At 37.0% G+C, this 13,354-nt stretch overlaps 1 protein-coding gene across 1 annotated transcript; it reads right to left on the reverse strand.

The window, feature by feature from the left end:
* Positions 1–1,519: 1,519 nt before the first annotated feature.
* LOC18447157 (uncharacterized) lies at positions 1,520–11,988 on the reverse strand. Its single transcript, XM_020675332.2, has 3 exons — positions 10,042–11,988; positions 5,757–7,582; positions 1,520–1,926 (listed from the first exon to the last, which is right to left on the reverse strand). The coding sequence occupies exons 1-2, from the start codon at positions 11,842–11,844 to the stop codon at positions 5,858–5,860; spliced, it is 3,528 nt and encodes a 1,175-aa protein (XP_020530991.2). The 5' UTR covers positions 11,845–11,988; the 3' UTR covers positions 1,520–1,926; positions 5,757–5,857.
* Between the last annotated feature and the right edge of the window lie 1,366 nt (positions 11,989–13,354).

The following is a 13,354-nucleotide window of genomic DNA, read 5'->3' on the forward strand; positions in this document are numbered from 1 at the left end:
GAGAACGTTATCTCATATCCCCTAAATATATGTCAAAGAATTTTTTTCCATTTCTTGTATTTTATGTTTATATATTTTTTTTCTTTTCAAAATAGCCCCATTTAGGATCTTGGTGGTGCAAATTGACAACCCAAATTTTGACTTTGGACCTTAAAAGTCTAAAGTGGTATTTGGTACTTATGCTGGTTAAAGTTTCTGATGACACTTTGAACCTTCAAAGTCAAAAATCCACTCACTTAATACCCTGAAGGTCCGATGTCATACCACTTTAGAACTCCAAGGTCTCAAGTGATGGGACCTTAAACCTCGAAGGTCTAAAGTCTACTTTAGAACTCCAAGGTCTCAAGTGATGGGACATTGAACCTCGAAGGTCTAAAGTCATCGTAAAGAAATTCTATTGAAGTTCGGTCCAAGGTCACATCGGACCTTGACGGTCCAAAATGGGGATATTTTAAAAAAAAAAAAAAAAAAACGATAAGGAAAATGGCGGTATGAATGTAAAAAACAAAAAAAATCAACAGGAATTTGTAATAACATTAGTTTAGGAAAACATGAGGTAAATTCCTTGAAAGAAAGCCCTTTATCTATTGTTAAAAGGTCTCTTACAATTGCCTTCACGAAACAAAGACGTTATGGATTATGTGGGGTATGTAAAGCAATTTTTTTAAAAAAAAAAAAATATTAAGTACTATTGCGTATAGGTATACAGGCATTTGAAGCACAATTTGCAGTTCACTTGTTTCGACTCATGAGGCATTCCCAAATAACTTTTTGGCAAAAAATAAATAAACAAAAAATATTCATTTATAAACTACTGGCTGTTATTGATTTGCTATATTGAAAGGAAAATGTTTAGAGCAACTATGTATCACTAGAAATAAAAAAGATTTGTTTCCAACTTTTAGAAAAAGTCGATAAATGATAACTTTTATGATGAAAAAACAGAATTTGATGATTTGCTCTGTTGAATTACGATACACATAGTCATCATATTAGAAGATTCTATAATCCAAACGGCCAATGGAGAACAATATATCAAATGGCCAAAAACTGGTGGCTTCATTTTACCTAATTTTTTTGGGCCACTTTTTTAGCATCTAAATGAGACCTGCATGTGCACAAACTTTGGGTCTAAATGAGTTAAAGCCCTATCTATTTTAGGATTTCAAATATTTGACTGCATCCTCTTCAAGTTAGTGACCCGCCTCAAAAAAATAAAAAAATTGCAATCTATATTTGGAAAAGAATCCTAATATTAACTGAGGACCATCCAATTTTTTGACCATGATATCCAAGCACAAAGGAACTCAAACTCTAGATTTCTTTTTGGTTTTTTTTTTTTCTTAAATTACAATTAATTTAGAAAAAAAAAAAATACTTATCTAGTGATTCTAAAGTGAACACAAAACATCAAATTAGAGGGGAAAAAAAAATAACTCGTTTGCCGGAGGCCATAAGACAGTAGTTTGGTCCCACAGGAGTATATTACACACACACACCCTGAGAAAAATCATATCAATGAGCACACTCAAATCATTTGGCACATGAAAAAGAGCAAAGAATCTTTACCTCAACTTACATAGCTATCAATACTTCACAATAAGGACAGGAAAAAAAAGGGGGGGAAAACAAAAAAACTAAGCTATCAATATTTCACAATCAAAACAGGAAACAAAAACAAAAAGAAAAGGGAGAAGAACAAAAAAAAACCAAAAGAAAAGCACACGTTCTCATTAGAGGAGAAAAAGACGAGCATCTTCTTGCCATAATCAAGGTTAACTCTAAGGCAACTACATTGAAACAAATTTCTGAATATCTCTCAATCTACAAAACTTTTCCTCATTGAGATTGAAAACCGTTGACAGTATCTTAATCTGCAAAATTGAAACTTTCCCTCATTGAGATTGAAAACCTGAGTATCTTAATCTGCAAAATTGAAGAGAGAAGCTGAAGACATCATCACAGTATATATCCCACAAAATATATCATCTCAGGTTCTTTCTCTCCCATTACAAAAAAATAAAATTAGAAAAGTGAAACTCAGAGCCCATCTTGATATGAAGAAATTATGTACTTTCTTTCCGTTTACAAAGAACAGAAATTAAAAAAATATCCAACAACATGGTCTAGTTATTAAGAAAATTGTCTTCATTTTCTGCTTTTCTCAAAAAATTTATTTTCACCCATCATTCCCTCTCTTTTTTTTTTCCTCTTACTCTTATCACAACACGTTACACATAAGACACGAGCATAAATATTTCTAGCATTAACCCATAGAGATAACAACGCATCAAAATTGAGTTTGACTTCCAATTTGACAAGCGAAGTCAACAACTTCAACAACGGCAACTAAGATGAATAAGGATCATATGTATGCGCATACATACATTAAGGCATGCATGCATGTATAAGCACATACATGCACTTGTGTGCTTATACAACATTAAAAGGATTATACTATTTAGGTGGTGGTTGTGTCACTTAGAATTTGAAGAAATTCATATGCTATGTACGGCTCATGACCTAGAGAAGTATTGCCTCATAAAGCTTATATCCTAAGTATGAGCCTATAGCTTATGTGACATATACTTGATATAGTCTATGCCTTACATTACTCAAGATTTGCAATGCGCACGCCCTGGGTGGCTTATGCCTTGTATGGCTCATGTCTTTTATGGCTTCTGTCTGGTATGATTTATGTGTGACTCATGCCCTGCAGAGCTCATGTCCTAGTTGACTTATGGCTTGCATGGCTCATGTCCTATGTGCTTCATGCCTATACCACCCTATGTTATTGGTAAACAAAGTAATGACTATAGCAGTACTATAGAGTTAACTTGTAGCTACCAATGATGACCTTGGCGAAAAGCCTGCATCCCGCCAAATGATAGGGAAGTTTAGATATAACGTCTAAAGTTAAGGTGTCAAATCTATGCATCTGCTTTTAATCCAATATAGGCCAATGCAAGATGGTTATCAAAGATTCACCTAGAGTCTAGTGGTTTAGGATGGACTGCCCCTCGAGACCAAAAACTATAGTGTCAGTGTCACTAAAACCTAACGATTCCCTTGGATACGACTTGAAGGGTATACTCCACCAGCATCTGTTTGATGAGAATAGAACAATTGCATGATCGTACTTAGCCACCCTCCCTTTGTCACCTTGAATAGCAAATATATGCGGGCTAAGTGACTTTATTGCAGTACTGTGCATATTTCTGGAAGCAACCTACCACTATGCTTTTGCAGCCGGAATATCATTACATGGAAAATCACTAGCTTGCGCACAAAACCAAACAGACTGATCGCCCTCCTGCGGTCAATCGAATGACATGTCGTTCAATAGCACACCAAGTGGATAAATTCCCCTCTGAACCAAATTGAAATCTGGCTTCCTAGAAAGTTGCATGTACCCACTTACTGCCGTGACATTAAGAATGCATGAACAAAAGCAAATGCATTTGAACATAAGACCAAAGACCCCACAACTACCATATTCTGCAATCAAAAGCAGCAAAGGGTAATTCTAGAACAGAAGGGCAGTTATGTTTCCTACATATGAACAATATGCGGATAACCCTTAAAACACGACATTGGGGAAATATAGGCTCCTAATAGCATTTATGGGATAGTGCTCCAAACGTGGGAGTCGGGCATAACCCAATAACCAATATGGGAAGACTTCGCTAAATGTGGGAGTCAAGCATAGCAAAGTACCTGCTTCTCTATGCCTTCTGCAGACAAATCTGAAAAGGGCAATTGCGATAGGGATGGGCAATAACGTGCTCATGTGTGAATGGAATACGGTAACTCTATAAATCGGGGGAATAGGAAGCATGAATACAGTTATACACGTGGCATGGGTCAGCCTGCAGAAGTGCTAGCTCTACTTGAAGGGATACAGAAATTCAACTGAATATGGGCGGAATCATTGAGCGTAGAAAGCGATTCAAAAAATGTCATTGCTTGGGCTTCTGGTGCTTCCACCTGCTCATGGTGTCTCCATTACATTTTGAGCAAATTTCCTTCTTTGCAGGGATGCATCTCCTTTCAGCATACTTGGCCGGAGGCCAACTCTAAAGCGGATCACTAACAAAGGAGGGACCTACAGCCCGGGATTCTGGTGGAATCTAATCAGTGATTTTGTTCATGAGTCCACGTTTATGGTTCTTTGTCTGTATTTCTTCGTTGGTTGTACAATGTGTTCTCACTAGTACCATTTCTTGTGTATTGTGTTGCCTCAAGCACCTCTTTTTGCCCATGCTCTCCATTGTGGCCCTCCAAACAGTTGTAATTTTGGAATTATAGTAATACAACTCCCGATAATGCTTCAAAAAAAAAAACACCAAAACAAAAACATGGGATAGCCCTGCAAAACATGGGATTTGGGTTAATAAACCCACTTTCTCATAGTCATCCAATAGACGGATCAATCCCATGAAACATGGAGAATGAGTGGTAAAACCACTTCCCTGCATATCGTTTGATAGCCACTCCCTCTCTTCCGAGTTAGAAGATCATGAAAATAAAAGGAAACCTCTCCCAAATGGAAAAGGATGGAATTTGGAGATCTGAGTTCTAGAAATTGAACATGAGATCCTAGAGAACTTGAAAATTCGAGATTCTGGACTTCAGAGCATAGTAGATACTGCAGAGAACATACTATGAACTACGAGAAGACGTTGAAGAACTAGAAAGAGAGAACAACTGCCTCGCATGCCCACCACATGTAATTAATTTCTTCTATCTTTTAATTCAATTTTTCTTCACCAATGATTTAATCAATAGAGAAAGATTTTTGGATGTAACAATTGCTTGAGATGCAATTTACAGAGTGTCTGATGAACGTTGGAACTAAATTCCCACGCAACATAAAAAGGCCCATAGCAGGGTGAACTTAGTTTGCCCAATATATGTTCTTTATCTCAATATGCTTGAAAGATCACATTTTGGGTGAATATACAGAGACCAAGGTGAGAGCCATGTGATACACAACGAATGTGGCCAAAGACCAGAAAGAATATGACAGATGTGAGGGGGCAGGACTCATGGAAATATTGACTTTTCAGGCAATTGAAGTGAAGCTGTGAAATTTTGGTAGCTAAGAGAAAAGGTTGAGCATTTTACAGAATATCAGAAGTCAGGATGTTTTGCACAATGTAAGACATTGGAGCATCTTTTGACGAGTTTATTGTTTTACAATTAAGGAGACATTATAGAGGGAAGAAGATTAATGTAGTAAATTCCTCCATGTCACTCTCCAAGAATGATCATATAATGGCGCCCCCTGCCCTGCCGCATATATTTTCCTCTATGCGCTGCTGTATATTCTCTCTCTCTCTCTCTCTCTCTCTCTCTCGCTCTCTCTCTCTCTCTCTCTCTCTCGCTCTCTCTCTCGCTCTCATACAGACAAACACAAGCACACACACACACACAATTGGAAGAGCAAGATTAAAAAAGATGTGTACTTCACACCCACACTCTTTTCAATGAATAAAGGCATAAATCATTCAAAGCACTAGCTTATGTCCATTATTTAATAAATATAGGAGCGTTCAGCTAGGCCATAGCCACTAGGGCATGGTCTCAGAAATGCTTCTATATATTTTTGACAAAATGTATAGGTATTAACATCTAACATTTTCACAATCTAAGCATGCCATTCCACTTTTCATAATAAATTCACCACAACAATATTCTAAGAAAAAACATGATGCTGCATAAACAAAATTTTTTAAAAAAGAATAATTAAATACCTGGCACAGCTGAAGGTTCAGACTAGCTATTGGTTGGAAACTAAAGGGACCACTTAAGCTTTCTCCATAAAAATCTTGTTAAGAGGACGTCACCAACATATTCAGTATTCTCTGACATCTTTCCTAAGAACCTTGCGCTCTATAAGCTTTTTATGCAGTTCAATGGCCTCTTCTGTCTTACCAGCAGAAGCCACACCTCTAATCAATGCACCATATGTTGCTTCATTAGGCCTACACCTCATAGAAACCATCATATCCAGTATATCTATAGCAACATCCACCTTGTTCCCAATGCACAAACCCTTAATCACTGAATTATAACTACTAATTTGAGGCCTAAATCTTTTCCTTACCATCTCCATTAACATTTTCACAGCCTCCTCCACCATATCAGTCCTACAAAGCCCACCAATTAAAGAAGTATAAGTGATTTCATCAGGTTCAATTTTTGCCCTAATCATCTCACCTAATAACCCTAAAGCTTTTCCCATATCACCCTTCTTCGCCAAACCATCAATCACAGTATTATATGTAACTTGAACAAGAGAAACATCCTTGGTTTTTAAAACATGGAGTACATCAAAGGCTTCATCCACCATACCCTCTTTGCACATTGCACCCAAAAAGGTATTATACGTAATTATGTCGGGTGAGCATCCCTGAGAGACCATCTGAGCTAAGAAATCAATTGCCCGATCCAATAGACCAGACTTGCATAGGCTATTGATCAATATATTGTAAGTAACCATAGTTGGGGTATTTGAAGTTTGGTCCATAATAGAGAAAAGCTCTTCAGCCTCTTGCCATCTGCCAAGGATGCAAATACCATGGAGCAAAGTGTTGAAAGTTATCACATTGGGCTCTAACCCCCTCGATAAGAGATCATAAAGGGCCATCCTAACATCTTCAAACTTACCCACTTTACATGCAGAACTAATAAGAGAATTATACAGAACTACGTCAACGTAGCAACCCTTGATTTCCATTTCATCTAAGACCTCCATCGCTTGTTCTATACCACAATGTTTCCAGACTAATTCAACCAAGACGGTGGAAGTTATAACATATGGGGGGCATCCATTTCTCAATTGATTCAACCAAAAGGTAATTGCTTGATTGAACTTTCCTCTCAAGAACATGCTTCTGATTATTGTGTTATATGTAATAACATCAGGGGCACAACCACTAGCACTCATGTCATCTAGAATAGAGATAGTGGTTTTTAACTGCCCTTTTCGACATAAACCACTGATAAGCATGTTATATGTGATTATATCAGGAACCCCACCTGACATAACCATTAGGCGTAGAACCCTTACAGCTTTGTCGACTCTTTCACCCTTTATCAACCCCCTAATTATGCTTATACATGAATGAAAGTCTGGGATCTGGCTAATACGAGTCATGATCTCTATGAGATTAGAGGCCTCGACCAATCTTCCATGCCTGCAAAAAGATTGAATGATTGCATTGTTTGAGTCTTGATTGTTCTCGTTATAGGGTCCTTCTGAAAAAGAACTCCTAGGAAATGGTGGGTTCTTTCTATCAAAATCAGCAAGTTTTTGATGGGTAGCCATTAGTTTTTCAGCTAGTCCCTCATATTGATTGATTTTATCAATGCAAACACTTCCCTGATGTCCTCGACATCGAAAAAGTGAACTTTTTCTTCTGAAAAAATTGGTCCCAACACCAAATTCCAATTTGGGTTGGCATAATCTAATGCTATTGGAATTTGGCATCAACAAGAATTCATAAAAGCTTGTTGGGCTTCCTATTAACTGATGAAAATCAATGGAAAAAGCCATATTTACCGCTTCGGATTGACTCTTTTCATCTCACGTATACACAAATAGGCCTCTTTCCCATGAATTCACTTCAACCCTGTATAGGCATTGGGGGAACATTTCTTTCTCTCTGAGATTCAAATTTCTACCTCTACATAAACGTAGATAAACGATTTGTAGTGAGACAGGGATTGGGGCGTGCGTGTGTGAGGGGGTAGAGTGAGAGCAACAATTTCTAGAGAGAGAGAGGGCGTGAAGGGGTAGGGAGAGGATAAATAAAGAGCTTTATGGGGGAAACCGTACTTTGAGGTTTCCGCCCAGAGGTCCCCACTCCTATTTCTTTAGGGAAAATGCTTTGATAGGGCCCTATCAAAATAAAGCCTCACCTTAAAACTCGTCAAAATTATAATTCTGGTGTCGAAAATTCTTCAAATCTATATTATCAGCCTTGACCATTATGGTCATAAAAAACAAATAGTTTTCAAGCTCTAAAAAGAATGTATATTGCAACAAATTATCAAGACTGTTTATTTTGCCCTAATAATAAGTGTTCACAGATCTTGTGAATCGTATTATTTTTTTAGCTTGAAATTTGATAGTCCATGTTGAAAATTAATTTTAGAGCCGTTATGGAGATTTCCAATACCCAAAGTGCTTTGTGAAGGATTTGGAGTGAAGCTTTACTTTGTTTTCATAAAACCTAAGCCCTAAAAAATTACATCCGATACCGGGGAGGTTTATATAGATGTGTCGTTAGACTGTAGAAGTAAGGTGTACCTCTAAATTTGACCTAATGGCATATTTTTTGATGTTTAAAAACCTAGTAATTACTTGAAGGGTGTGGTTTGTATAGAACCTAGGCTCTAAACAATCAAATTAGAGCCTACCTATTTGATTCTTTAGAGCCTTGGTTCTATATAAACTTCTCTTGCTCTTGAATATCTATTCCTATTTCTAACTATAAAATTTAAAATTATAAAAATGGTATTAAATCAAATTGATCTATAAACATTAAAAAACTTGATAACTTGTTATAAGATATACTGTTTTTAGTTTGAAATCATTTTTTATCTATCTAGAAGTCGATATGATCAATTGAAAGATTTTCACTGTCGGAACACTATCTTGTAGAGGATTTTTAAGGTGTACCCTACTTTAATAGTATAAGCTTGGCAACTCATATAAACTCTTTCCTTCAGATACACCCAATATATTGATATTGTTTGATACTATTTAGCACATTATTTTAGGTGAAAATGCCCTTTGCACTCAAGTACATTAAATTTTAAAGAAAAAAACTTTATTTTTTATCGACACTCAAAAGTGTCAAACGGACCTCAATTCATTGTATTGAACCAAAGATTAAGCCAGGTCAGAACTCACGGTGCGTAATCTATGTGAGTTCAAAATTCTATCCTAAGGCTGGGTCGACACTCTAATGGTTTATAAGATTTAACTTTAATTTTAGAACTACCTTTGCGTACTCTATTCCATCCATTTTACTTAAACGGTATAGATTTGTTAAAAACTATCAATGTATGGTAGGTGATAGTCAATGCTTTATAAGGCTTTTCAATTAACAGGGTGTAAACGGGTTCGCCAGTCAGGTGGGTATCAAAGTACCGAGTTTGATCCCCCTTAAGAGGCCTGCTGGGTTAGGCTAAGCCTGAATATAAGGTCCATTAGCTTAACACTCTGTGTTGCCCCAAACCCACTTACACCCACATTTACGAGTTCTAATCAAACTCGAGGTTTTTTTGATGTCATCAACAACAAAACCAAGCCCAAGGGCGATTTGTGCATTGTCATTAGAATGTATTTGGAAAGCATATGTGATTTAGGCATTGTCAACCCCAATAATTTGTAAATCACACCCTTAGCCCCAAAACTGTTTAATTTTTTCAAATCAATCTTTAATCCATATGTATCCTTTACGAAAAAGTTATCAAACCCAAATACAATGGCATTGCCCCTAATGTTCTGGAAGGAAATAAAAAGCATAGGGTGGATTGCTGAATACATTTCTCCTTGGGTATAAGTGTCTTTTGTGGCAGCTAATCCTCAAATAAAAAACATTTGATGGATTACCTAACACCACACCCTTTTATTCACTGCAACCCAAAATAGGAAGAAGAAGCTCATTTCAGTATCAAACTCTGATGTCAACTGGAATAATGTATTTCTTTCAAAGATATGCATGCATACATCTACACATACATATGTATTATAAATGTGACATGCAAGATTACTCTTAAATTAGCACTTATCAGTTGACAAACTTTATTCAGTGACATTCATGCATCTTTGGCTCGAGCATCGGACAGCTTCCGAGGACAAGGCATGTCACCAATTTCAAATTTTCAATAGATATAAACAGTATCACTTTGTTACAACCAGTTGCACCTGTAACCGGTCTTTTATAATACAATCCCCCAATTGCTCCCTTTGTCTTGTCAAATTTTCGAATTCAAGAGAGTGATCAATGAGATGAATTCTTAAGGCCACAATTCTTGAGTTTGACTCTGCTTAGAGTGCTTGCAAGGGAACTCCTCATGAGTCTTCTCCATCAACTTCTTGTTATCCAAATGTGATGAATGCTTGTAAGATTCAAGCATGGAAAGGGTCTTATACAGCCTCTTCAATGACTCCTTGGAGAAAACCCCTCTAGTGAGAAGTGCCTCCACCAATCCTACTGCCTCAGCTAACAACCCATCATATGCTACTCCCTCAATTAGTATTACATAAGTCGCTTCGATTGGCAGGCACCCTCTTTCTACCATCTTTGCAAGCATATCAATACACATATCAATCCTATGCATTTTGCACAGCCCCAAAATCACAGTGTTGTATGTAATCACAGTGGGTTCAAACCCCGCTCTCTTCATATCTTCCAATAGGATCAAAGCATGGTCCACCAAACCATCTCGACATAGACAATTAATAAGTATGTTGTAAGTGATGTTGTCAGGGTCAACCCCTCTACCAACCATAACACGGACAAGCTTCAAGGCTCGCAGTTGATCACCATTACTCCACAGCCCATAGATCACAGTGTTATAAGAACTCGCATCAGGAGAACACAACCTAGTTTCCCAGAGATTCTCAAGAATTTCTAGGGCTTCATTGGCCTCACCCACCTTGCAAAAAGCTGATAGAAGAGTGTTATAATTTATGATATCAAGCTCACAACCATTACAGATCATGTGCTCTATGAATGATATAGCCATGTCCAGTTTTCCCTCTCTGCAAAATGCTGAAATCAACGGTTCATAACTGTATGAATCGGGTTTTAGTCCTCTCTCCATCATGTCCTTCAAGATATCAATAGCCTGGTTCACTTTACCCTCTTGGCAAAGAGCCCCAATTATGATACTATATGTGACCACATTGGGCTCATAGCCATTGCTAATCATCTCTGATAAGATATTCTCGGCATCACCCCATCTCTGTTGACTCAAAAGAGCCCTCAACAAAATGTTATAAGAGATTGTGTCAGGTTCACAATTTACTTTGGTTCTGAAAAGCTCCAAGGCCACATCTAACTTTCCCTCTTTACACATGCCTCTGATAATCACATTGTAAGTGAACATATCAGGATGAAGATTTCTCGCTAACATTTCATCTAAAAGCTTCATGGCCTCATCAATTCCGCCGATGTTGCATGTTGCTTCAATTAGTATAGTATAAGTGACCACAGTTGGGCTACAATTGTTCTCCAATAATCTATCTAAAAATTTCATGGCCAAATCTAGTTCTCCTCTACTACACAAGCTACCTATCAATATATTATAAGTAACAATATCAGGGTGGCATTGTGTTTCAACCATCCGATTGAAAGTCTTGGTTGCAGAATCAATCAAATTCAACTTGCATAATCCATTTATCAGAGTATTGTAGGCAAAGATATCAGGGTTTCCATAGCTCTCTAAAATCTTCATCACTCTCATAGCTTTTTCAGCATTTTTTGCACTGCAAAAACCTTTGATAAGCTTGGTGCATAGGATTACATCTGGGTGGTGGCCTTTGTTCACCATGTAGTCAAGAAAATACAGAGTTTCACTGAGTTTTCCTGATTTGCATGATCGATTCAGGAGTTTTATGTAATGGGTTTCATTGAAATCAGAAGAATTGAGTTGGTTTGATCTAAAAGTCCTATCACAGGTGGCGCTTTCTGCCAAAGCTCTGAGTGGGCTTCTGTTGTGGACCATGGGAAGCTTGAAAAAGTGATCAATGTGGTTAATGGGTTTTGTTTGGATGGGCAATAGAGGGCACTTAGAGATGGATTCAAGGAGGACAATGGCCATGATTTTTGGAATTTAATGGAGATGACCAAGGATGAGACAGTTATGCGAGAGAGAACTGGGTGAGAAGCATGGTTTCTGTGTTCCAGCTGTTATAGTGAGAAAAAATTATGAGAGAGTTGCAGGAAGGATGCCATAAATCTGAATTGAATTTCAGAAATATACAGGAACAGTACCTGTGAGAACTGATGGAGAGAGAAAATAGCCTTGGAATCTGGGTGAAATCTATGGGGGCCTTCTCTGTCTAGTTTCTGGTGAATAAATTGAAGTTCAAAATTGTTTGATTTATTGGGGCTTCTTTATCTAGTTTCTAGTGAATGACTTACAAATTGTAACTTCCAATTATTTTTTGGGGAAGAGATAAGGAGAAGTTGAGGACCTGAAATTAAGACCACAAGTCAGGATTCTGACACTGTGCCTGTGAATTGCAGCATGGGCATGTTGTTTATTTGTAGAACCGTAACATATTCCTACACGAAAATATCTAAAACGTCCGTATTCTCACTTCAATCAAAAGAAACCACTGATAAGGACAGATGAATATATAATATCTCTCTCTCTCTCTCTCTCTCTCCCTCTCCCTTAATTAAAATTTTAAAAATGCCAATTCCCCATAAATGAAATTAAAAATTCCAATACTCCAATACAATAGAGCCGTTCTCCCATCTCTCACTGCAAATCTTTAAAGCTCATTTCCACTTATTTTATTTACAATTACTCTCTCCCCCTCCTCTCTTTCTCTCTCTCTTGGCAGAAGAAACAATTTTCCATCTCACCATTCCATGAGATGTTCTCATCCCCATGACCAAGTAATTACCATGCCTCTTACTACAAATAATTGATCATCACATATTAACCGTCTTCTGTTGACAAGATACCATAATCGAAATTGAAGTGATGATATTGATGTCAAAATGGAATTCATATGGTTGTAATTATATCTTTGTTTCGTTCGTGAATCTTTAAGTTCTTCGCTCTTTCCTTTATATGCATATGATTTGATTTACTTTATCTGATTTGTTTACAAATCCATAGTCATAGGAAGAGCTTACATCGGAATCTATCTAATTTGGTTTACTGGGAAGTGAGAAATACAAAATCAGACTATGCGGATGGTCCATACATACTTAATTGATAATAGCTATAAACCTCCCAAGAAATCTCAATTTTGATTAAATTCCAATTCTTCTTTTGCATCATTTTTGGTGATTCTAGGCACCAATAAATAAATAAAATTAATTGTTGTACTAATTTAAGGGGTTAAGACTTTATCTTAATTGCCAATTGCTCTACGAAATTATAAACTAATAATTTTCAAGCGAGATCCAATTGGGGATTTTTTTCAAACCAATTAAAGCCTTCTAAAAGAAAAAACATTTCCTAGAGCACCATCATCACCATCTCTAAGCGTAAGCTGTTTATGCTGGCACACACATAAAGCACCGACAAAATTCAATGTAAAAGAGAATCATCATCATGATTCGAGCCTTCTGCCAACTATTTGAGTACAGTT

This window comes from Amborella trichopoda, chromosome 7 (assembly GCF_054954075.1).
Source record: "Amborella trichopoda isolate Santa Cruz 75 chromosome 7, AtrichopodaSantaCruz75HAP2 v2.0, whole genome shotgun sequence".
In the NCBI taxonomy this organism is placed as follows: Eukaryota; Viridiplantae; Streptophyta; class Magnoliopsida; order Amborellales; family Amborellaceae; genus Amborella; species Amborella trichopoda.